This window comes from Trachemys scripta, chromosome 16 (assembly GCF_013100865.1).
Source record: "Trachemys scripta elegans isolate TJP31775 chromosome 16, CAS_Tse_1.0, whole genome shotgun sequence".
NCBI lineage: Eukaryota > Metazoa > Chordata > Testudines > Emydidae > Trachemys > Trachemys scripta.
In genome coordinates this window covers 18,685,890-18,711,918 of record NC_048313.1, presented here as the reverse complement: position 1 = coordinate 18,711,918, position 26,029 = coordinate 18,685,890, and the positions used below count along the sequence as shown (strand labels likewise).

At 45.4% G+C, this 26,029-nt stretch overlaps 1 protein-coding gene across 1 annotated transcript; it reads left to right on the top strand.

The window, feature by feature from the left end:
• Positions 1-13,623: 13,623 nt before the first annotated feature.
• On the top strand, positions 13,624-24,902 carry LOC117889066 (keratin, type II cytoskeletal 5-like). The gene is made up of 9 exons (XM_034792886.1): positions 13,624-14,591; positions 15,260-15,474; positions 16,938-16,998; positions 18,900-18,995; positions 19,860-20,024; positions 20,928-21,053; positions 22,225-22,445; positions 23,267-23,301; positions 23,419-24,902. Exons 1-9 carry the CDS (start codon positions 14,070-14,072, stop codon positions 23,676-23,678), a joined length of 1,701 nt encoding a protein of 566 aa, XP_034648777.1. The 5' UTR covers positions 13,624-14,069; the 3' UTR covers positions 23,679-24,902.
• Positions 24,903-26,029: the final 1,127 nt, after the last annotated feature.

Here is a 26,029-nt window from a genome sequence, read left to right as displayed (position 1 = left end):
TCCATCAATAGCTATTAGCCAGGATGGGCAGGGATGTTGTCCCGAGCCCATCCTGGCTAATAGCTATTGATGGACCTATCCTCCATGAATTTATCTAGTTCTTTTTTGAACCCTGTTATAGTCTTCTGGCCTTCACAACATCCTCTGGCAAGGAGTTCCACAGGTTGACTGTGGGTTATGTGAAGCAATACTTCCTTTTATTTGTTTTAAACCAGCTGCCTATTAATTTAATTTCTTGACCCTTAGTTCTTATGTTATGAGAAGGAGTAAATAACACTTCGCTGTTCACTTTCTCCACACCAGTCATGATTTTATAGACCTCTATAATATCCCTCCTTAATCGTCTCTTTTCCAAGCTGAAAAGACCAGATCTTTAATCTCTCTCCATATGGAAGCTGGTCCATGCCCCTAATAATTTTTGTTGCCCTTTTTCTGAACCTTTTCCAATTCTAGTAAATCTTTTTTGAGATGGGGTGACCACATCTGCATGCAGTATTCAAGATGTGGGCGTACCATGGATTTATATAGAGGCAATATGATATTCTCTGTCTTATCTATCCCTTTCTTAATGATTTCCAACATTCTGTTTGCTTTTTTGACTGCCGCTGCACATTGAGTGGATGTTTTCAGAGAACTGTCCACAGTGACTCCAAGATCTTTCTTGAGTGGGAACAGCTAATTTAGATCCCATCATTTTATATGTATAGTTAGGATTATGTTTTCCAATGTGCATTACTTTACATNTATAATATCCCTCCTTAATAGTCTCTTTTCCAAGCTGAAAAGGCCAGATCTTTAATCTCTCTCCATATGGAAGCTGGTCCATGCCCCTAATTTTTGTTGCCCTTTTTCTGAACCTTTTCCAATTCTAGTAAATCTTTTTTGAGATGGGGCGACCACATCTGCATGCAGTATTCAAGATGTGGGCGTACCATGGATTTATATAGAGGCAATATGATATTCTCTGTCTTATCTATCCCTTTCTTAATGATTCCCAACATTCTGTTTGCTTTTTTGACTGCCGCTGCACATTGAGTGGATGTTTTCAGAGAACTATCCACAATGACTCCAAGATCTTTCTTGAGTGGTAACAGCTAATTTAGATCCCATCATTTTATATGTATAGTTGGGATTATGTTTTCCAATGTGCATTACTTTACATTGATCAACACTGAATTTCATCTGTCATTTTGTTGCCCAGTCACCCAGGTTTGTGAGATTCCTTTGTAACTCTTTGCAGTTTGCTTTGGACTTAACTATCTTGAGTAGTTTTGTATCATCTGCAAATTTTGCCACCTCGCTGTTTACCCCTTTCTCCAGATCATTTGAGTACGTGGAACAGCACTGGTGCCAGTACAGACCCCTGTGGGACACCACTATTTACCTCTCTCCATTCTGAAAACTGACTATTTATTCCTACTCTTTGTTTCCTATCTTTTAACCCAGTGGTGGGCAACCTGGGAGCTGGGGGGTGGGGTGGGCGTGCCTGCAGACAATCAACGTCAGCAAAATGTCTTGCGGCCCGCAATCGGATTACCCTAATGGGCCGCAGGTCGCCCACCACTGTTTTAACCAGTTACTGATCCATGAGAGGACCTTCCCTCTTATGCCATGACAGCTTACTTCGTTTAAGAGCCTTTGGTGAGGGAACTTGTCAAAGGCTTTCTGAAAATCTAAGTACACTATATCCCCTGGATCACCACCCTTGTCCACATGCTTGTTGACCCCTTAAAGGATTCTAATAGAGTGGTGAGGCATGATTTCCCTTTACAAAAATCTTGACTCACAAGTCTGAGCCTTCACCACAGCCGTTTCCTTCCTGTGCTTAAAAGACTCAGTGTTGGGAGTTAAAACATGCTAGCTATTAAAATATGCTTTTGTGTATTGAAAGGTGTTTTTAAAATTGTAAACTGTCACTTTAAATTTCAGGGATTTTTTCCTGGTCCTGCTTGCAGGCCAGGGGACTCTATAGGGAAATGTGTGATCTGGGCTTACCAGCAGTCAGTCTGCAGCTAGCCAGTCTAGAGTAAGGTGTGGTGAGTTGTACCCCTCTGCTTTTGGGAGCAGCCTGCTTTGTCTCTCCCTGTTTCTGGGTTCTTGCGGTGGTGGCCTGAATTCTAAGTAATAAAGGAGTGTTACGTTGCAACCTTCCAGCAAGAATATTTATGTTTGTACCTAACTTCTCTGGGAGTATGCTTTGAAACATAATGGCTTTCTAAAGCTCTCCTCTTAAATTCTGTCCCAAATCTAGAATCCACCCTTTTCAAATGGGTTCTAAATTCGGCCCAAGTGGGTTCTCCGTCCGTCTCTTTCTAGGTTTTTAGATCGTGCCTATCACCACGGTATTTGAGGGATTTCTGGATTCTCCTGCCCGTAGAGGAAGAATAATTACTATTGGGCTAATTTACTGTCCGGGGTTGAAACAGGCATATTATGTAGCTACCAAGGGGATATTGAGGAACATCGCTGAAGAGTTCAGTCCCCGTAGAAGTCTGACTGGCGTCTCTAACTCCTGCAGAGCGTCACCTTGAGATGGAGGGCTAGATCCACAAAGAAGACTTCGGTGCTGCAGCATCGCAGCGCTTAATGGAATTTGCAACCCTGAGTTAGAGGCCCGGGCTCCCTATGGGATGCATGGGGAGAGTTAGGTGCCCAAGAATAGGATTCACAAAGGGGGGTGGGGGTGGAGAGGGCTGCCTGAGCAAGCCAATAGGAAACGTTGAGGCAAGAGGTGGGGGGTAAATGTCAAAGGGAGTTAGGTGCCTAAATCTGGGTTGGAGGGAGACGCCCATCTCCCCTTGGGATTCTCAGCTGTGAATCCTCTCCTGAAATTAGACATCTAAGCCCTTTCTCTCCTCCCCCCACTTCCCCAAATGAGGGCCCCCCCTCCTCAATTTCTAGCCTAGAGGTTAGGGCACTCAGACAAGATGGGAGGTGACTTAGGTTTGCGTCTGCCTGTTGTGGACCAGAGATTGGAATCCACATCTCAGGAGAGTGCCCTAACCTCCGTATGATGGGATGTTGTAGCCTGGGTGTGTCTCTGTCTCCCGCTGAAGCTGTTCCCCTTTATGAATAGCCCAATAGTCTTTGGGCCACAGAACAAGTGACACCGACTCTACCCCCCAGCGCTTCAGGCACTCACCTGGCCTGTAGGAGATCTTGCATCGAGATCCTTCTCCACTTGAGAGAGGCCTGGACAAGAGCGCAGTCAGCTTTTCTTGCTGCCCTAGGCGGCGGAAGGTCCTGCCCCGAAATGCCGCCGCGGTCGCCGCCCCCCAAATTGTAGCACCCTAGGCGACCGCCTAGGTTGCCTGATGGGTTGCGCCGGCCCTGGGCAAGGTTAAATGGGCAAGGTTCCATTGAAACCAGCGGAGGTGTGCTGATTTCACACCAAGGATCTGTCCGAAAGGGCTTAATTCTCCGCTCCCTTGGGCGGTCACTTACACAGCGCCGCATGTTCTCGCTTCAACCGCGAAGTGTTTTACACCTACGCTACACTGGTGTAAAGGCCAACACAAGTCGCAGGGCAGTGGCGGTTCAGGCTCGAGGGGTTGAATCCTGCAGCCCCGTACTCCTGAGTAATCTATGCGCTGGTGTGTAGATACCATTGCACCCAGTGATGCGTTTGGTGGTGTTAAGCCCTTTATATGCACAGAAGAGGTAGAGGAGACACGATGCAAAGTGTGTTTTTTTTTCCCCCCCCCCCCCCCATTGGAAATTGCAAAGAAACAGAAATGTATTTTTTTTTTTTTCCCCATTTAAATTTTCCACAGAGGGAAAACCTCCCATTTCTGGGACTAGCTCCATCTCTTTTGCCAGAATCTGGGAATGAGCGACAGGGGATGGATCACTTGATGATCACCTGTTCTATTCATTCCCTCTGGGGCACCTGGCATTGGCCACTGTCGGTAGACAGGACACTGGGCTAGATGGACCTTTGGTCTGACCCAGTATGGCCGTTTTTGTGTGTTTATTTTCCCCGGCCCTACATGCTCGAGAACTGCTATGTCCCTGACTACACAGCTGATGACAACCTATCAACTAAATCTCTGCAGGGCTGAGCCAGGCGGAGCCCGGTGAGTCAGCCGAGTGCTCTGTTGTCTTTCACTGATGTAGTGTGAGAACCTTGCTGCCTATGGTACTTGCCAACAGGCGTGCAGTGGGTGTGGAATGCGAATGAGCAAGAGGCGAGGGTGCTGAATCAATCTACCACAAAGGGAAGATGAAACAGAGTCCCAGGCTAGTGGTCAGGTCCTTAGATGTTACAGGAAGGATGGGATGGAGGAGGGCAGCTCTTTCTACATCCTCAAGCATACCACTAGGGCATGCGGGGTGAGAAGTATTCTGATTCTGGGTGGGAAGTATTCCGATTCTGATCTCTAACCCTAGTTTTCCTGTGGTGTCAGACCACTGGTTTAACTGGTGTCACTGCGGATTTACACCCAGGTGTGTCAGATCAGAATCAGGCCCCAGAAGTCCAGCTGAGTCACCTTGGTCACCTCTGCTGTCAGGAGGCTTTCAGGGGTAACTCTTCAAAGCTACTCTGCTGTCATAGGACCTGGCTGCGCTGTACCTGCTACAAACGCATCTTCCTGGTGGAACATGTATGGAGCCAAGACACAGGTGTGCATGGGACAGTCAAGATGTGGCTCACTGAAATAAAGCCAGAGGTAGCAGATTCAAGGAGTCTAAAGGAGAGGGGTCTTGGTTATGTTCCAAGCTCCTTTGCTCCCAGAATATGGCAAGGGAGATAGAGACAAGCCATCCTCTTCGCTCTTATTTTAGGACCTGATTCCCCTCTCATTTACATCCGTTTTACACTGGCTTGACTGCATGGGGTTACTCCTGATTCAACCGAGTATAATTCTACCCACTTTGTGGAGATACACCTGATCTACACACCTGCACCTGAATGGAGAATCAGGTCTCTGCGCTGTGGTATCTTCCAAGTGCACCGAGCCAGATTTATCTGTTCAGTAATCTCCTTTCCAATTGCAACGGCAGAACAGCGGCTTGGGAGAGGTTTTGGGTGTAACAGGTGATGACAGGCCCGGTGTTCTGGTACAATCGGAGAGATGCCCAACAGCAAGGCACAAGCCTATTGGAATGGGAACTGTGCAACACGCGTTCAGGTAGGGCAGGTATGTTAATAATCACTTTGCTCTCATGAGATTACCTGCAACAGCTGGGAGTCCTTGCACTGCAGGTCTGCATGAAGCATAGCGTGACCCAAGCCAGCAGAAGCCCCTGGGTCTGTAATGCCCCAGTGGGAAAGGAGAAGTCAGGAACGTTTGCTGTTCGCATTAGGAATTGCTTGCACGTGTCAGGAATTTTTTGACCCGTCAAAACGTTCCCAACCCGCTCTACCCATAACTCCCCTGGAAACCCTGGCCTGAGTAGAAAACTGAGTGAGGTCCTCAGCATATTTGGCCCTTTGACTTCATTGGGAGCTGAAGGCACTCAGGACTGAGGTGCCCAGGCTCTTCTGAAAAGCCCACTAGTCATCTAGCGGCACCTCGAGGTGCCTAAATCCTTTTAACAATCTAGCCTTTGCCACCTCAGGGGATCGGGTCCAGATTGAAACAGGAGCGGCACCAAATGTTACCCCCATTCCAAGGAGCCGAGAGGCGACCACGTCTGCTGGAATAGTTTGACTTGTAAGGGCCTGATCTAAAGCCCCAAGCAAGTCTCCTAGAAACGAATTAAAAGTAACGCTGCCCTGCAGAGCACAGAAGTCGTGTCGGCTACAAAGAGCTGCATTTAAAAACAATTTGTATTCAATCAGCTATTTCTCTCTTTCTGGGAGTGTCTGATTTTTTTCCGCTTCACTTAACGCATTTAGGCCCTGCTCTAGCAAAGCGCTTCAGTGTGTGCTTAAGATCAAGCATGTCGTTACTCACATGCTTTAAATTAAACTTGCGTGTAAGTGCTTTGCTGGAAATTCACACCTGTGCAGCACAAGCCCCATAAACCACCGAAATCCCAATTACTCCCTAAAGGGCAGAACCTCAGGTGGCATAAACTGTCACAGCTCCGTCTCCTTACAGCGGCTAAGGATCTGCTTCTAAAGCCTTAAATGGGACTTAAGTCTTGCGTGGGTCATGGATTGGCTTTTGGTAGGGGAAGGAATTCCCTCCTGCCGCTGTGGGATCTTCAAGCCAGGGACTCGATGCATCACTCGGTGCTTGCCAAGTGCCTGGCACCTTCTGGGTGCTGCTGCAATTTTAATATAACAATAATTACTGATAATAATAGAGAGGAGGGGCTGTAACTTGAACCCTCACTCCAGCCTGCAATGAGATAGGCACGAGAGATTAGGGGAATGAGTTTGCAGGCAATTCACACCGGGGCCATGTTGTTCCGTCAGGTTTTTCGACGCTACGCCCCGTTGATTTCAAAGGGCAGCTCTGCTCAGCTGGTGGCGGCGTGTTTCCCACCCCTTGAATCCTTGGCACGAGATCTCTTTTGCGACTGGCGTGACAATCTCTCCAGAGGTTTCTGGGCCTGTTGATTGTGGTGCCCCTGGTCTCCTTTGGGGGAGGGGTGGTCTTTTCCTCCTGCATCTGGTTGGTGATGTTGCCTAACATTGAGTGACAGAAGGTGGCACAGCGAGAGAGAGAAATATGGAGGGCAAAAAGGTCTCAAGATGTTGCTCCAAACAAGGTAATCTGGTACGGGTTGCTACGTGCATCTAGCCAAGAAGACGAAGGCTCTGTCTACACGGCAATCCGAAGTGCAGATACACCCTAGCTAGCTCCAATAACACTAGCAGTGAGTCCCCAGCAGCACGGATTCAGCAAGGGAGAGCCATCTAAGTAAGTACCCAGGGTCCCATGCGGGCGTGTGCAGCCCACGCAGCTATGGATATCTGAGGTAGCTAGATCAAAACTAGCTCTAGGATGTTCCGCGTCCTGTTTTGAAAACACCTCTGACGACAGTGTATACGTGCCCAAGTGTGCCACTGATTTATTTAATTTTATAACGAGAGAGAGAGAGAGGCCTAGCCCCAGGCTCTCGGCACCTTAACACAATTAATTATATAATGGGTACGATGTAAATTAAACATTAAAATCAGCAGTTCCACAGGAACTCAGCCAGCCAGCCACCTACCTCCTTCATCTAGGGAACATACCCCAGCCCTTTCCATAAACAGGTGTCTCTTTTTGTAGCATGCCTGGGAAGTAATCAACTCTGGGCTACTTCGGCCAAGGTTGTGGGGTCTTGGAGCTCTGCCAGTAGCATTCTCCTTTTTATCATCATGATGGCGTCTTTTTCCAGTCAGGGAATATGATCTACGGTATATTCAGGGATTGGGCTTAACAAAGCGGCTGGGAAACTAATGGAACATCCAAGAGGGAAAAATATGGAGATGTCAAAAAAGAGGCTGGGGGGCAGGGAAGGCAATGGGAGGAAGGAGAAAATAAAAACAGAGGAGGAAAATCAAGGGGACAGGTAGGGAACATCCACCTGTGACTGACCAGTCCCCTTATATCCAGAAAACCTCTACAAAAACAAATGCTCCCCCCACCTTTCCTATCGTATTTCTTTTCCTCCTGGTGTTGGTCTGTTTAGCCAAAGGCTGGGTCAGAATTCAACCACAAAAGTAGCCCTTTCACCCCATTAGAAAGGATTGCTTGTCAGATCAAGAAGCCCTAGTCAAATATCCTCTCTTTCTGAGAAATGGGGCTTGAATATGTTTTCATTAAGATGGTTTTCCAGAGCCACTCCATTTCCCTTTGAAAAGGCTTTAGATTTCATGTTGGATTCGTTTTCTTCCGTGTATCCTCCTCAATGCATTTCCAAACATTGGCGTGGATTTCCTAGTGTGTTTGCCATGGCACTAAGCAGCCTGCGGTCTCTGTACTTGAAATCCCAAGCCTTGTGCAGTGGCAGGAGTATGTTTACTTTGTTGGTTCCACGGGCCCCTTATTCCATTGACATTAACGCAACATTGCAAAGAGTGGGAGACGCCAAAGAAGCATTTCCAGGGATTGGCTTTACATCTGTTGCCAACTGTCCTTGAATTATGACCGCTTGCCTCCTAGAACGTCTTTGCACCTACCCGTCATTATTACGGCACATGGCGCTATCCCCTTTTATATGTCTTAACAGCATGACACTGCACCCCATAGACGTCAATGGCAAACTTCCCTTTGTTTTAAATGGATCCTTAACCAAGAAGTCCTGGCCTATATTCTCAAAAGCGACTAACAATAATTTTTTGGGGTGTCTGGCCTGGGACACCTTAAAGGGATCTGAAAGCTCTGAGCACAGCCCCCCTGAAAAGCAGGCCCTCTATATGGGTTGGACACTGCAAATTGCTAGCAAAATTTAGGCTCCTGATCTTTTCAGGATCTCTAGTCTTTCTCCTGGACTTTCTCCTTCTGCTCTGTTCTTGTGAGATGGGCGGCCAGAGAGCCCCACGTGTGGGCAGCCCATCGACTTCTATAACATGAAGCCACACCTCACGATCACAAGCGGGTAGGCCCACTATAGTACCCCGGGGACTCGGGGCACGCTGGCTATTGTCACGCCCAGAAGATGAGAATGGGATGCCCCACTGTAAAAGTGTAGGACAGAAGGTAAAGTAGCTACTCTGGAAACTCCCGGTAGCAACTCTCCCTGTAATGGCCAACAAGACTCAAACAGGTTGATTCAGTTTTCTAGCAGACTTGTCAACTGCGCAAGACGGGAGAGAGACAGACTCCGCCTCACTCCCATCAGTGAAGAGCTGAGTTCAGTCCCTTACCTATTCATTTCATTGCACGCCCTGGGGAAGTATGCGGAGAAGCCATGAAAAGAAGCTGTTTGCGCCTAGAGACTTGGGGTATCCAGGTGTTCTGGCACGGAAAAGGTTTCCTGGGGCTGGACAGAGGGTTATGTATAGTAGGTGAAATTCAGCCCTGTGCAGAGCCAGGAAAAGGCCTATGCACCGTTTAAACTTTCAAACTAATAGTGCAAGTTCTATTCTATTCTGCACAGTGTGAATTTTCACCTGCTGTGCAAATTCATTGGCCAGTCCCCTCAGGTAGAAGATGTTGTGGCCTTAAGGCTGAATTTGCAGTGCAGGGAATATCTTTCCTCCAAATCTATGGCCTCCTGGGGGGATTCCCCCATCCCCAGAAGTCCTCTTCGTGAGTTTATTTACTAGACTCCATGTATGGTCTAGTTAGATGCAGAAAGAACTGGGGCAAAACAAGTGGGATTTGAAGAATTGGTTCGCTAAAAGATTACCCACAAGCCTTACGAGAAATGAGACTGTGACAGAGTGCACAGCACAAAATCTGGCTTCCTTGTCTCGGTTCAGGAACAGCCTGGGGTTGGGGCAAGGTGTGGGTTTTGTTCCAGGGGCATAGATGAGGATCTTGCATTTGTGTGACTAAGGACACCGGTGCTAATTACAATATAAATTAAGAGCTGAATGAAGCAATTAGATTTTTATTGCTTTGTTTGTTTTTCCTCTCCTTTGCAGCGAAAGAGTCTGTAGATGACTAGTGCAGAAGCAGCAGAGTCTCACGAGGGCGGAGGGAAAAAACCAAGGCATCGTTCCAAAAATGTCTTGCAAAATGTCAAAGAGAGCAGCCGGTTGGGAAATGGGGTTTTGTTTCCCCCATGGAAAATTTTGCCCTTTTCATTGAAAAACTGAAATTTTCAGGCTAAAACTTTTTTTTTTTTTTTCTTTTTTTGGGATGAAAAGTCAAAATTTTCTACCCAAAGCCAACACTGTCCGTGAAAAGAGTCTGTGCATTGAAATGCCAGTTTTCTATTGGAAGAATGGTGTAGACATAATTTTTCCCCCACGAGCCCTATCAGGAATAATGCTACCTACCTTTTAAAGCTGTAGATCTGAAAAGCATTTCACAACAGGTTGCCATTTTACAGCTAGGGAAACTGAGGTACAGAGTAAAGCAGCAACTTGCCCAGGGGTTTCACACCAAGTCAGTGGCAGATGTGGGAGCAGCACCCATGTCTCTTAATCCTAGGCCCCATTCATGGGACTTTGCTACTTCTACCACAGAGCTGTCTTGCTAGCTGAACCTTGTACCGAGAGTCGGTCGAGAGTTTCAGGGTGAGGTTAGCTACGGCGATTGCCATCTATCGGAGATGGATGGTGAGCACAGGAAACAGGCAAAATCTTTTAGAGCCAGCAGCTTGATCCTCCGATCACCCAATTTTACACTAGTGGAGCTGGTGTGATTTAACAGAGTTACGCCTGCGGGGGGCTGGCTGGAAAGCCAGAACTCTGTTTTGTGAAAAATGGCTTATTGTTAAAGGCGGCCTCGTCAGCAAGCTGTAAATTGGCCATTCAGCCGTCTCAGCTTGACCAAGGCAGGAGGGGAGGGGGAGTTTTGGGGTGCCACAGAACGGGCAGCTTGACCCCGCGTCCTTCCTGATAAGAATTGTGTTGAAGTTGCTGATACACGTATTTTAAAAGAGCAGGATGTGCCCCAGGAATGTCCATGTGGGTCTCCAGGCTGCAAACTCTGGAAAAACCCACCCCTGGTTAATCAATAATCAGAAGGAGCCTCTTGCTTGCCCATTGGAACTGCTTGCTTAATAAGTTTTCTTTAAGGGACATGTCATTGTATTACTAATGTATAAATAAGGGGAAAAGGCTTGAGATAGTTGGACTCGTTTGGGGACTCTTTTTGGACTCTCCCTCTTGCGGTCCCCACTGGCAGATGGAAGATTTGGCCACCGGAAGCCTGCCGCTGTGTCACTCGAGCGCCACACTCTGCTTTGGTAATTATCAAGGGTTGGGGGTGTTTTACTAATCTGTTGCGGACATGTGTAAGTGCTTGAGACTAAGTAAAGTGTAGCTTTAAGTGAAGCACTCTTGTGTTGTCCTGTTTGTGCCAGCCATCTATCGGTCGGACGGCCGTGTCTCCCCTGATTTATTTCCTGACATCCCCTCGCACAGAGTAAAAGTTACCAAGAGCTTTGGGTTGAAAGAACCCCGGGTAACAGGAGATGCAGGTGCAAATCTGTGCTGTGCTTGATTTTAACTAGGCGAGTGCCCTAACCACTGAGCTCTCGGCTACTCTATCCTCGGCTTCCCCACCCCCGAGAAATTCTAGCCTGGACCTGAGAAAGTTTCATTGAAGCCAAGATGCTTCTGGGAAAAGTTTCCATTTTGAAGAATCAGCATTTGCTAAAAGAAAAACATTGTTCAAAAATTCCCCTCTAGCTCAACTCCTGTGGTTGCCTGACCCGTGACGGAGATGGACCCGAATCTAGAGCAGTAGATATTACCATCTCCGGTAGAACTGTACGTCACTCGAATAGGCCCAACGCAGAACACCGAATCTGAGCCACCCTCCCTGTTCAGGAATCCGAGCTGGCCGCTGGAGTTGAAGTCTGCTGCGGGGGGTCCGCTCTTGCCCATAAACTGTTCGGGGGAAGTACCATGAAGTCTTATGGAAAAGCCTTGTAGAATCTCATAACAGCACCACCAAGAAGATTCTGTAGAAATTAAAGGGCATTCACTAGGAACTCCTTATAAAGTTTGCTAGAGAATTTTATCCTTGCTGTAGAATTTGGCAGGTTGGTCGACAGGAAGTCTGTAGAAAGGTGATCATCTCCATTAAATTCTATTGGACTCTTCTATATCTATATTTATCTATTCTGTATAATTCTATACAGGCAGGAGCTACCCAAAAGACGTGTGTAGGAGCATACTGAAATTCCAATATAACAGATGCAAAGAACCCTGTATAAATATATGCACAGTGATTCCTGTTTTAAGTGGCCAACGTGAAACCAGTTTACATGAGTGGCCAGTGGTCTAGTGGGTTGTGTATTGGACGGAGACTCAACAGACCTGGCTTCTAGTCTTAGTCAGGTCATTGGCCTTCTGGGTGACCTAGAGCAAATCATATGACCTGTTTTGGCTTAGTTTTCCCGTGTGTAAAATGGGGATAATCATACTGGCCTGTAAAGAATGTTGAGATCTATTGAAGCAAAGTACTAGGTGCTGTTATTTACATTTGTATTACCGTCGGCCTGCACCCAAGGGCTTGTTTACATGAGTTACTACATGGCGCCCTGTAGATTCACACCCAGGCTTGCTGTGCAGTAACTTGATGTGCAGACAAGCTCTAAGATCAGGGCTCCATTGTGCTAGGTGCTTTGCAAATACAGAGTTAGAGACGGTCCCTGCTCTGAAGATCAAAATAGGCAAAACACAGGAGGGGAAAAAGTGGCATGTTTTACTTAAGGTCGTGCAGTGGATCTGTGGTAGAGTGTGCCCCAGTCATTAGATCACGCTGGGCTTCTAAGAAAAGGAGGGTCCGCATTCATCTCACTCCAGACGTGTATGGGATATTTTGGGTGGGATCTTAAGACACGAGGTGTGTCACAAAGTAGTCTTACGTTCAGGTTCCAGTGTGTTTAGTGAAATACAACAAAGGCATGTAACACTAGCTGATGTGACCATCGCAACGCTGGTATGCTCGTTTGCCCACAACAGCTTTCTTGCCGAAGTCAAATGGCCTGGGATCAGTTCACCCAAATGTTCCTGATTTCACGTCAAAAGGCCACCTGTCCTGTTGAAACCCCATGAGACAGACCAACAACCTATTGATGGGCTGTGATGTACAGGGCAACGCTGGGATCTTTCCTCTCCTCACCAGCCCAGAAGGAATGGCATTTCTAACCTGCAAGACTCCAGCTTGGTAGGTTCCCCAGATATCTCAGTGGGTGGAGATCACTAGAACTATTATGATGTAGTTTGGCCCAGTGAGTGACTCGTACTAAAAGCAGAATACCCCTCGCCATGAGCACACACATCATCATTAACTGAATGTAATGTCCTGAAAAAAATATCCGAGGGCCAGTTCCCTGCGCAACCCACTAATGGGTCCATGTTGGAGATGGGGCACTGGATGGGATGGATCAATGCTCCGAGGTGGGCCAGAGAATCCTCTTCCTAGCTGCCTGGCTGGTGGGTTTGGCTCACATGCTCAGGGGCATATTGATGCACACAATTGGGGTTGGAAAGGCATTTTCCCCCAGGCCAACCTGACCTGGGATGTTGGGGAGTTTTGACCTTCCTCTGCAGCATGGGGCGTGGATTGATTGCTAGGCTCATCAAAGCATATCTCACCTAATCAATTCCCTGCCATTGCAGGGGTCTTGGGCAGTGGGGTCACCTGGGTCTCTCTTGTTCTCTGCTTGCCATATAGTGAATGACCTTGTCTTTTCTAGCTTGCATGCTGAGGCTGAAATGGGGAAGCTAGATTGCAGACACTAAACATTTGATTAGAACGGTTGGTAATGAAACGCCTCACATCTCTGCAAACCTATGTATGTTCTCCAGCTAGCATGCATCAGTCCTCTTAAATAGGACCGAGAAATGAACATGGAGATTAATGTTTTAATGTTTTAACTAAGTAAACCCACAACCTCTTTTCATTGTTATAGTTCAGACAGCTTCCCTCTCTTCCCCCTGGATTAAGAAACTGATTTTGGAGAATGCAAATCAACATTTTTTCCAAGCAGAAAGTTGATTTATGGGGCAATCCTGGGGTGTGTCGTGTTTTTTTGTTTTGTTTTGTTTTCTGAATTGTGAAAGGCAGGGTATTTCTTCTAAATTCGCTAAACCAACACTTGCCAACAGGCTTTAAAAAGTCAGTGATCTGAATATAGGAAGGGTCTTGCCCTAGGGCAAAATATGTCAAGGAATTTAGAATGCCGTGCCATCAAAGAAAGACTCTGGATAATCTATTCTGGGTTGGTACAAGGAAAACGCAAGTAATTTGAGGCAAACAAGAGTTCCCAAAGACAACAGTAGTGCTGCAGGTTTTTTAGCTCTTTGGGGTGTGTTTCAGGGAAAGTCAGTTTTTTTGGCAAAGGGAAGAGGTGATGGCTCATCTAAGCCCAAAGAACACACAAAATGACACCTTTCTCCACTTCCCTGTTACCTAGCCAACTCCCTGAACAGATAAAAAGGAAGAGATTTGCACTGTCTTTAGAGGGACTCAACGACTTTTGCCCTGGGACTTTCCTCTGGTAGCTGCCCCATCAAGGTCTCCTTCTCTCTTCTCTTCTGCTGCAGAGAAGCTGCCGCTATGTCTCGCCAGTTTTCTGGCCAAAGCCTGGGAAGCAGCATTAGGGGTTTCAGCTCCAGCTCTGCCTGTTTTGGTGGTGGGAACAAAGTCAGCTTCAGCACGGTGTCACGTGGAGGATGTGCAGGCTCAGCCTGTAGTCCCAGAGGCTTTGGCAGTAGGAGCCTGCATAACTTGGGAGGAAATAAAAGGATTTCCATTGGTGGATTTGGTGGCACTTGTGGAGGGTTTGGGTCTGGCGGCCAAGCGGGTGGAGGGTTTGGCGGTGGTGCTGGGTCTGGGGGACAGTTCAGTGGTGGGCTCGGTGGTTGCTTTGGTGGTGGGGCTGGAGGAGGATTCGGTGGTGGATGGGATGGCCCTGGATTTCCTGTTTGCCCACCTGGTGGCATTCAAGAAGTGACCATCAACCAGAACCTCCTGACTCCTCTCAACTTGAAGATCGACCCAGAGATCCAGAAAGTGCGGAAAGAGGAAAGGGAGCAGATGAAGACCCTGAACAACAAATTTGCCTCCTTCATCGACAAGGTGAGATGAGTGGGGGAAGGGACATTCTACTGCCCCTAGAGACCCCACGCAAGATCAGCCCCTCCCCAACTGCCTGTGACTGTACAAACACTTGGCAAAAGAGAGCCCCTTCCCCCAAAGACCTTACATTGTAAATAGACGAGACAAAGAGTGGGAGGGGAAGTGACTTACTCAAGGTCACAGAGAAGGTTATTGGTAGACTAGGGAATTGAACCATGGGTTTCTGCTCTACCTACTGGACCATTCGCACTGGTTACCAAGGCAACAAATTGTACGATGTATTCCTTGCTAAATGTCATCTCCCATCTGGTCAACACCATCCATTTACGTAGTTAGCCCTATTGGCGTGGATTCTTCTAATCCATTGGTGTCTCTGTGATGAGAAAGCTCAAGTTTCTTTTGCCTATGACTGAGAATTTTGTCTGGAAAAAAATCCCTGCACAAATATTTGATTCTGCTGTTCGAGGAGCATTTTTTCCTGTTTATTCAAGAGGATTCTGGAGCAGGGTTACTGAGTCATTGCTCTCAGGATAGGTGTATAGGGCAAAAGGTTAAACTCACTAGACCTGGTCAACAACAATAAGAAAACAAACAAAAAAGAAGGATGAAAATTTTAACTAATCTTTTTTTTTTTTTTTTTTTCCCAACCACTCTCTTTTGGCTTTCAGGTCCGATTTCTAGAACAGCAGAATAAAGTTCTGGAGACAAAATGGAAACTCTTGCAGGAACAGGGCCAAGGCCCCATTAAAAAGAGCCTTGACCAACTCTTTGAGGCTTATAGCAATGGCTTGAGAAAGCAGCTAGATGGCCTGTTAAATGAGAGGAGACAGCTGGATACCGAGCGGAAGAACTTCCAAGATCTGGTGGAGGATTTCAAGCACAAGTAAGGAAATAATAACCAAGTATAATCATTGCAGTCAGACTCCAGTCAGAAAGCTGGGAAGCCAATTGGAAATTTGCCAAAGTTCAGATTATTGGGTTCTGGGGTTTGGCCTGGTATGGTATTGTCACCCATACTTCTGTGCTTCTGCCTGCAGAGCTGGGCCCTCAGTCAGCAGCTGCCACTCTCCGGCCACCCAGCTCTGAAGGCAGCGCAGAAGTAAGTGTGGCACGGTACGGTATTGCTACCCTTACTTCTGCGCTGCTGCTGGCGGGGCGCCACCTTCAGATCTGGGTGCCCGGCTAACGACCGCCACTCTCCAGCCACCCAGCTCTGAAGGCAGCGCTAAAGTAAGGGTGGCAAGACCCCCTAAAAATAACCTTGTGACCCCCCCCCCGCAATTCCCTTTTGAGTCAGGACCCCCAATTTGAGAAATGCTGGTCTCCCCTGTGAAATCTTTATAGTATACGGTAAAAGCACACAGGGGTAGACCAGATTTCACAGTCCGTGATGTATTTTTCATGGCTGTGAATTTGGTAGAGAGAGAACAGCAGAGAACGATCAGTTTGACTGGATGGGTTCCACGATTCTTATTCCAGAGCTATGAGAAATCCACAAACATTCCTAGGGTATAAACTCATGGGCTCACAGAAGTCAACAAAATCCTTTGATCCGTCACTGAACCTGTTCTCTCAGCTCACACGCATCCCTCACGCAAGCACATGGACAGTGAGAAGAGTTTTCACCTCTACGATCCCGCCATATTGGAGTTTTTTAAGTACAGGTTAGACAAACATCTGTCAGAGATGGTTTAGATATACTTAATCCTACCTCAGCATGGGGAGATGGACTAGTCTAGATGACCACTGGAGAGGTCCCTTCTAGCCCTATATTTCTATGATATTGTTACATCCCCCTTGAATGTAGACAGTCCTTTAAAACAAATCTGCACAAAACACTAGAAAGTGTACAATTTGCTAAGCCATTTTAGGGGTGGCCCAGATGACCTGATAGGTGTTTGCACTGCTAAGTCCCCAAGAGATCACGATTCAATACTTGAGTGCAGTTATATCATAATAAGTTGGGTTATCAGGCGTAGTATGGAAGTACCACTTTGTGTGTCTAATTTTGCCAACACTTGCTATCGGGTGCGAAGTTTGCTACCATGAGTGGCCCCACCGAAGTGAATGAAGCTCCTCATGGAGGTCACATGCTGCTCTTGGTAGTAAGTATTTGCATCATTGGACTCTCTGTTGGGTTGGGAGTTTTAGAAAGATGGCAGCAATCAGTGGTTCGTTTGGGAAGGCAAAATGTTGCTGTTTGTCCATAAATCCTCAAACATGGTGGTAGATTTTTGCCAAAGGGGTCCGACCCATTTCTATTAGCCTCTTTGTCTTGTTGCCAATGACTTAAGCAAGAATAAAAATAAGCAACCGGACCCTGTTTTCTCTCTTCACACTCAACAGGTATGAAGAGGAAATAAACAAAAGGACAGTTGTGGAGAATGACTTTGTGGTCCTGAAAAGGGTGAGCCAACCAGCCGGGTAGAATGCACCGGAAGCTTTAAGCGATGAACAGAAAATGGTTGGGATTATTAGGAACTCTTTGTTTAAAATTGCCCCCCAAAAGAACAAAGGAAGAGTTGATCATTCATAATTTGCTGATCATCACCAACCAATGAATTGATAAGCAATGACTGCTACAATTTTAAACTGTGATTATATGTTTAGGGAGAGCGGTTTTCTCGAGTCGGGATTAGTTCAATAACAACCCCCCAGTAAGTCAGCTTTGATTGGATTTATTGAAGTAACAGTTAGTAAAAACAGCACATACACAGAGAGGCAAACAATTACTGCTGAAGACCTCCCCGGAGTTTGCAGATGGCCTGTATCCAGTCTGCAGAGGGTCTTACTTCTCCTATGCGTTAGGAGCCACTATACCCTTGTTACCCATATTGTGTATCTTCTGGTTCTTATCCATTTCCTTTTTTTGGTACGCACTTCTTATCTGAGGCTAGTTTCAAAGTTCTTTGTTCCACTGTGGCTAGTACACTGCTAAGATAGCTCTTAAAATAGTCGTCCGAATACGCTAAGAGTTGATGCTCAGTAAAATTCCACTCTTTAAAGTTAGTTTCATCTTAACGGAGCTCCCCAACCTTAAGATCTTGTGGTGAAGCACTGGAATGGGTTACCTAGGGAGGTGGTGGAATCTCCTTCCTTAGAGTTTTTTAAGGTCAGGCTTGACAAAGCCATGGCCTGGATGATTTAGTTGGGAATTGTCCTGCTTTGAGCAGGGGGTTGGACTAGATGACCTCCTGAGGTCCCTTCCAACCCTGATATTCTATGATTCTAAGGTCTTGGCCTATCTTGAGTTTGGACCAACTTCTGTTGGTAAGAGAAACAACACAAAACTTTTCTTCAGGTCTGAGTCTCAGAAAAGAGTTCCGGTCAGGCTGATATAATAGCAAAATAGATCAGGAAAAAGGTTGTTAGGTACCAGTGTTTCTACTGCTGAAGGCCAAGTACACAAACTGTGTAGACAAATACACAACTTACAGAGATGCATGTCTCTTTTTTGTACATGATTAGCCTTAATTCTATAGGTGTTTTACTCCATTATTATTTTTTATTTATATTGCAATAGAACCTAGGAGCTCTAGTCCTGGCCCAGAACCTCATTGTGCAAGGTGCTGTACAAACCCAGGACAAAAAAATGGTCCCTGCCTCAAAGAGCTTATAATCAAAGTATAGTAAGACAAAAGGGTAGAGGCAGAGAGACAGAGAGCACAAGAAAAGAACGAGACAATATTGTATGCGTATGCATAGAAATACCCTTCCTCAATACACAATTCAGCTTGTTCCAGCTTCAGGTTAACTGTAGGCAGACTAACATTAGAGACCATTTTTTGGAAGCATCACTAATAAAAATGATTAGAAGTTTTTTTTTGTCCCAACTTTTTTTTGCCCCAAAGTGCAGTTTTCGTCAAAACTGAAAAGTTTAGAAAAATGTGTCAAGGTTGAGGAAATTTTCATTTGAGCAAAAAAAAATGAAAGGAAGTGTTTTGATGCCCAAATGTCCCAGTTTGATATTTGTGGAAAGGAGCATTTCACTTTTTTTCATTTTAAATTTTTTTTTAAAAGTTTAAAAAAAGATCAAAATCGGAAGAAAATGGTTCACTTTTATTGAAAAAACACCAACAAAAAACAGTTCAATTGTCCCCAAATTATTATTCCCTCGCCCAAACTGAGCCGTGCAGGAAATTCCAAAATTTTCTGGTGTTGTTTCATTTCAGAACAGGAAAAAATATCTTAATCATGGATTTTCCTGCAAAATGGAAAATCTGGTTTCTGTTCAGCTCTAATTAGAAGCCTGATTTTATTAGCCTCAGGAGATAGAAAGATTCACTCTATTACCGATCTTTCCTTTAGGACCTGGATGTTGCCTATATGAGCAAGGTGGAGCTGCAAGTGAAACTAGACTCCCTGACTGATGAGATCAACTTCCTGAGATGTCTGTATGAGGCGGTAAGAAGGGTTGCCATTCTCTTGGTCAGCTGTGGAATACACCCCCTGGAGAGCTAATTCTAAACAGCTGGATGGTGCCATTAGATAGCTGGGGGTTGGGATTTTTGGCTTTCTGAGGATGAATATTCCTCTTTAAAATACATCCATGTCGACTGTGTAGGATCGGGTTTGTGTCTTAGCAGCCTCTCTCCAATTTAACCTGAAGCAGCACCAGGGTCTAAATAGATTCTTAGTGTTTAAGGCCAGAAGGGACCATTGTGATCATCTAGTCTGGCCTCCTGTATAATACGGCCAAGAAATTTCTGCATCAACCCCATAACTTCTTTGTAAGCAAGAGCATCTCATAGAGAAAGATGTCCAGTCTTGATTGAAAGACTTCATATGATTGAGACTCCATCCCTAGGCAAGTTGTTCCAGTTGGTTAAATCATCCTCACTGCAATTAAAAATGCGCACCCTATCTCTAGTCTGAATGTGTCTAGTTTCACCTTCCAACCACTAGATCCCGTTGTGCCTTTTGCTGTTACATTAAAGAACTGTCTACTATCAGAAATCTCTTCCCTGTGAAGATACTTGGAGACGGAGATCAAGTCATCTCTTAAACCTCTCTTGGATAAATTCTACTGGCTTGGGAGGACCTAACTTGTGATATATTTAAAGGGGGCTGATTTTCAGGAAGTGCTTCTGAAATCAGGCCTCTTGAAGGCGTCTCATGCTGGGCACTCCAAATCACTAGGCGCTTCAGAAAATTCAGACCAACTTCTCTAGTCAGGGAGGATCTGAAATGGAGAAGGGCTGAGAAAGAGAGGAACATATACAATGAAAAACATGGTGGGGCTAAAGCCCACGTTTATGGGACTTTCAGGAACTGTCTCAGATGCAGCAGACAGCTTCTGACACCTCCGTGGTCCTGTCTATGGACAACAACCGAAACCTAGACCTGGACAGCATCATCCGGGAGGTCAAAGCCCAGTACGAGGAGATTGCTCAGAGGAGCCGAGCGGAGGCAGAGTCTTGCTACCAGTGCAAGGTGAGTCCTCCAGCATCTAGGGTCCTGATCATGCCTCGCATGGGAGCTTTGCCATTGGCTTCAGTGGATGCAGGGAGTTTAGATGCAAAATGCCTTGTGCCACTGGGCAAATATAAGCCCAATGCTATCCTGTACAGCTGAGTAGCGACTGCCATCCACAGGTAGGATGCTCTGTCTTTTCACATGCAGCTTTGGCCAAGGCAAAGAGGCTGTCACCTCCTTGGTGCTGCAGACCAAGATGATTGAGGAGGTCTAAGCTATGATGGGGGTGGTGTGTTTGTAGGGATGGGGCTCCATAAGATTATTTGCTCTCCGTCCTTTACTCATCTAAACACTGTGTCTCTGCTCTATAACACTTGCTCACAACTTGGCTAAGCCGTGCACATAAGACACAAGCCACCCCAGTTGGTGCTGCAGATGGTTAGATGGTTAGAACCCAAAGTGCCCCTTCGCTCAGGAACGTGAAGTAACGCCCCACTATTGCTGGCGGCCACAGGTGTGAGAATCCCATGTGCATTTCCAAAACGCAGGCTTCCTCAGTGGTAGCAATTCCCCCAAGTGAGTGGCAAAAGGAGAGGGCATGGAAAAACTGCCGGTCCCATGAGTTACGAACCTCTGCTACAAATGCAACTCACAAATGAATTGCCAGCTCCCTCGCCCCCCAACTTCTGCAGCTTTAGCTCACGTAGCAGCTCATATTTTTTAGCTTTGGGGGTCCCCGGATTAATCCCTGGTATGTCGACCAAGAGGGTGGCCGTCTCCCCACTTGGAATACACTACTGGATTCTTCTGAACAGTGTCCTCTTTGGAAGATAACTCACTAGGTGGTGATGGTTTGCTACAAAGAGTATACGCACTAGCCTTTGTCTGACACCACCCGGTTATGTTGTTTCCGAACACCAGTTCGAAGAGCTGCAGGTGACAGCTGGGAAACACGGAGACAGTCTACGAGACAGCAAGAGCGAGATCTCCGAGCTTAACCGGATGATCCAGAGGCTACGGGCTGAAATAGAAAATGTGAAGAAGCAGGTATGGCTTTTTTTCATGCACGTGAGTGTGAACCTGGGATGATTTCCTTTAGGGTTTCACTGCAGGCAATTCAAATCGGGTAGATGTAGAGCTCATGAGGAACTTTCCATTGCAATGATTTTTCTATTCAAAAACGCCCTTTTCACAAAATTTCAATTTTCTTTTGAGAACATCAAAATGGCAGCTCCCAAGGTCCCTGCTGGGAAAGCTCTTGTTAATTTCACTTCCTGCCTGGAGAAAACAAATTTGACTAGAGCCTTCTCCTAAAATGGAATTTTTCTGCAAATCCGTTCTCATGAAAAATTTCACATATTTGGCTTTTTGCCCCAATTTGGGATTTTTTTTTAAATAAAAAGGCACATTTCCATTTTCCAGCCAGCTCTGTTCATGTCAGGAAGCTCTCTGGCTAAAGGAAAGCATTGAGGTCTATCTGTCTCCCTATAGACTCAACAACAGCTAAGTGCTGATGAGTATTTAACATAATTTCTACCGCAATACCCTTTGTTCTTCTAGTTTTGTCTAGTCTAGTTGCCTTTCTTGAGTGGTGACTACAATGTTGTCAATTCTTGTGATTTTTAATCATACATTGCATGCTACTTGGTGTTTTTTTCTTTTTAAAAGCCCCAGCTCCTGGAATCAGGTGATGACATGAGATTTTTCAGCTTTCATTTAAGAAAGGGCCTCATGATTGCAGAGATGAAGCTTGAACACTACAGCTTCCAAAACCAGAAGGTTGATAAAAAGAAGCCCCAACTTATTTAGTATGATCTCATGAATTTTGATCTCATGATTTTTTGGTGCCATGATTTCTGAACACCTGGGCAATACTGAGACTGGTGCTTTTATCAGATTGTGCCATGTGTTTCTGAAGTGTTTCATTTGTGGCCGGTTTTGGGATTTGGACCATGGTGGCAAATGAAAACCATTCTGGTGATCTCACTATTGTTGCAAAATCTGGGGTAATGTAAAACTCCGGCAGCCTGATTCTCCCTCGTTCAGTCATTTATACCAGTGTACATGGAATGTAATCCACTATCATATCAAAATGGCAGTGGTTTACGCTCACTTTGCACCATTGTCAATGACATACACTACAGGGCAAAGGAGGATCAGGCCTGGGTTTCTGTGCTACCCTCAGCAGAATCCGTCAGATGTCTGTTTTGCCTTGCAGTGTGAAAGGCTGCAGACCTCCATTGCCGATGCCGAGCAGCAAGGCGAGCTGGTCCTCAAAGACGCCAAGGGCAAACTGGCTGAGCTAGAGGGTGCCCTGCAGAAGGCCAAGGCAGACTTGGCGCGTCAGCTGCGGGAGTACCAGGAGCTGATGAACGTCAAGCTGGCGCTGGATATCGAGATCGCCACCTACAGGAAGCTGCTGGAAGGAGAAGAATGCAGGTTAGGGCAATTTAATGAGGACCAGATCTTTTGAAGTCAATGGGGAAACTTGGTGCATGTCATACTCATCCTTTTAAAACAATGCCCCAAACTATCTGGCAACTAATATTGCCCAAATAATATTGGTGTATTAGCATTTAGGACATGCTGCTGGTTTAAGAATAAGAGGTGGTCTGGTCTAGTGGATAGGGCTCTGGGTAGGCACTCAGGTGACATGGGTTCTAGTCTGCCACTGATCTGCTGGGTGACCTTAAGCAAGACTGTGTGCCTTTGGCCTTGTCTACCCATATGCTGTAAGTCAGTCTAAGTTATGAGAGTTAAGTGATGTAACTTGCATTGAAAATGCAGTTTTGTAGGAATTGAAATGTTTTGTGGAAGTGTGTTTGGTTTTGAGAATTTTTCAACAGGAAAAAGTTGGAATGTTCCCTTTTGATAGCATCATTCGGACTAATTTCATTTTGACTTTTTTAGAGGATAGGAGAATATTAATTTTAACATTATATTACATTTAGTAGCATGTGTACATAATACATATATTATAGTTAATATTTTACTACAATACAAAAGTCAAAATGACACTGTTACGAATAAGTTTGAAATGTTTCTTTCATGGCAAATTTCAAAATTTCAGCTTTTTCATTCTGAACCGGAATAATTTTTTACCCCCAAAATGTTGGACTATCCTGCAGAATGGAAATTTCAGTTCCCGACTAGAAACTGACCCTGGCCTTCAGCAGATGAAATATCACTGATTGCAGGGTTCCTAGCAGTATAACGGCTCTGTTGGATGTGTAACACATGCCACTTTCTTTCCCTTGCAGGATGTCTGGAGAGTGCCAAAGTGCTGTGAGCATCTGTAAGTAGCTTGCACGTTCTTCTTGTTTTGTTAGAGGTGGTGTCAGGTTGTGGGTTGTGCGCTAGGACTCCTGGGCTTGCTTCTGGAATAACCAACTGCCTTTTTTTTCCTCTGCAGCCATGGCAGGTGGCAGCTTAACCTCTGGAGGTGGACTTGGAGGTGGGATTTACCTTGGAGGAGGAGGAGGAGGCAGTGGTGGTAGAATTGGTTTCAGTTCTGGAAGTGGAAGAGGTGGATATGCCTTAGGTGGAGGATCCGTCTCTGGTGGAGGATACAGTGCAGGCAAGGGAGGGTACGGATCTGGAGGCGGGTCCAGTACCATTGCGAAAACAACCGTCACCTCCACGTTGGTGAAATCGACAAGCAGGAGAGTTTAGAAGATGGTGCCTTCTCTTATCATCTAATGGCTGCAGCTCAGCCCCTCCACCCAACCCTGATGTCCAAAAGAGAAATGAACGGTGTCCCTTACAGCTCAATAACCTGCTATGTATTGCCTCAAAGAGACCAACGGTCATGGTGACAATTGTCACCCAACCAGTTGTCATGGTAGTGACACCTACTTTCCCTCTAGGTTTAAGCCAGGTACCATAATCTACTTAAAACCACACCATGAAATAAACTATGGTGGATAATGGCCAAGATTTTCAAAAGTGGCTATCGATATGGGGTACCTCCAATTCTGAATGACCAGCTTGAAATACCACAAAGGGGCTGATTCTGAGAAAGAAGGGAGGACCCACCCTCTGGAAATCAGGCCCCTTTAAGGTGACTCCAATGAAGCATCAAAAAATACAGCACACAAAATCTCTCATCACTTTTGAAAATCTTGGCCAATCAGACAAAACATACATGCCTAGCTTAACTCCATAGATTTCAGAAGGATCATACCAGAAACAGATTTGAGCCCAAAAGAGTGATATTCCATCAGCAACCTGGAAGGAAAACATTCCTATGCAGTAATATTCAGAAAATTAAACACGTGTGCATATGTCAAGAAAATGACTTTAACCCATAAAAAAATGAAATGGATTTACTATGTTAAAAATTTGGGCTGGATCCTGGTATAAATTGGTACAGCTTCACTTAAGTCAGTGATTTACATTAACTAAGGATTTAGCCCCTTTTTGAGTAAGGGCTTGTCCATACTTGTGGCTAAATTGGCGCTGCTGTGATCGATACAGCGGTGTCGATTTAGCAGGTCTGGTGAAGACAAGTTAAGTCGATGGCAGAGTGCTCTCCCGTCGACTTCTGTACTCCACCTCCCTGAGAAGCAGAAGGTAAGTCAGCAGGAGAGCATTGTAGACACTGCTGTAAGTGGACCTAAGTTACATTGACATCAGTTATGTAACTTACGTAACTGAAGTAGCATACGTTAGGTTAGATCAGCCCTGAGACAAGTATTCCCAGCAGCTGAGAAGTTCTACCCCATCTGATATTTTTCTCCAATGAGCTGATAAGCTTCACCAGCCTATAGTTGTTAAAAAAAAATGTATATCTACAGTTAATTCTAGATGTGCTTTTATGTAATGGTCATGAAGCAACTTTTGCTTGTCTTTTTTCAGTTCCTTTTCTTGCTGGGTGATGCATTGTATCTCATTAAACTTGACAGTAAGAAATACAATGGGTTAGTTTGGTTTTTGCCCAAGGAATTTATTATTGTTATTTATTACTTTGTAATAATTATAAACCCATTGAAAGATCTGAAAGCATTTGATCAACTCTGGTAGATGTAGGCAGGAAATATTCATGGTTTTCCCCGGACAAAATTTTTAAATTAAAACAAAAAGATAATTTTATTTAAAAAAAATTTCTACAAAGCTTTTCGAATTTTCGTAAAAAAAACAAACAAAAACCACAACAAAAACAACCACAGAACTTTCCCCACACCAAAAACATAAAAAAAAAAAAAAGTCAGCAATGGAAAATTGAAAACTTTCACCAGGTTGGACAACATTTTTTGGTTTTACAGAAAACTTTTGCCAGATTTAACAATATTTTACAATTTTTGGTTATATTTCAATTTGGTGGGTTTTTTTTTTTGAGGACCTACCTCTGAGCCTGTTTTCTTTGTCAGCTTGGGGCTCCAGAACCCTGACTTGTTGAGTCAGATACGCTCGCCTGCTGCAACACAGACCCAGGGTCTGAACCAGGCCCCCAAAGCCGCAGACTAAACTGAAAACAGCTCAGCAAGTACTCCTTTCTCCAGCACCCAGACACCCAGCTATCAATGGGATCCAAACCCCAAATAAATCCATTTTACTCTGTATAAAGCTTATACAGGGTAACCTCATAAATTGTTCACCCTCTATAACACTGATAGAGAGATATACACAGCTGTTTGCTCCCCCAAGTATTAATCACTTACTCTGGGTTAATTCATAAACAAAGGTGATTTTATTAAGTATAAAAAGTAGGATTTAAGTGGTTTCAAGTAATAACAGACAGAACAAAGTAAGTTACCAAGCAAAATAAAACAAAACATGCAAGTCTAAGCCGAATACATTAAGAAACTGAATACAGGTAAATCTCGCCCTCAGGGATGTTCCAATAAGCTTCTTTCACAGACTAAACTCCTTCCTAGTCTGGGCACAATCCTTTCCCCTGGTACAGTCCTTGTTCATTCCAGCTCAGGTGGTAATGAGGGGATTTCTCATGACTGGCAGCCCCTTTTGTTCTGTTCCACCTCCTTTTGTAGCTTTGGCACAAGGCGGGAATCTTTTGTCTCTCT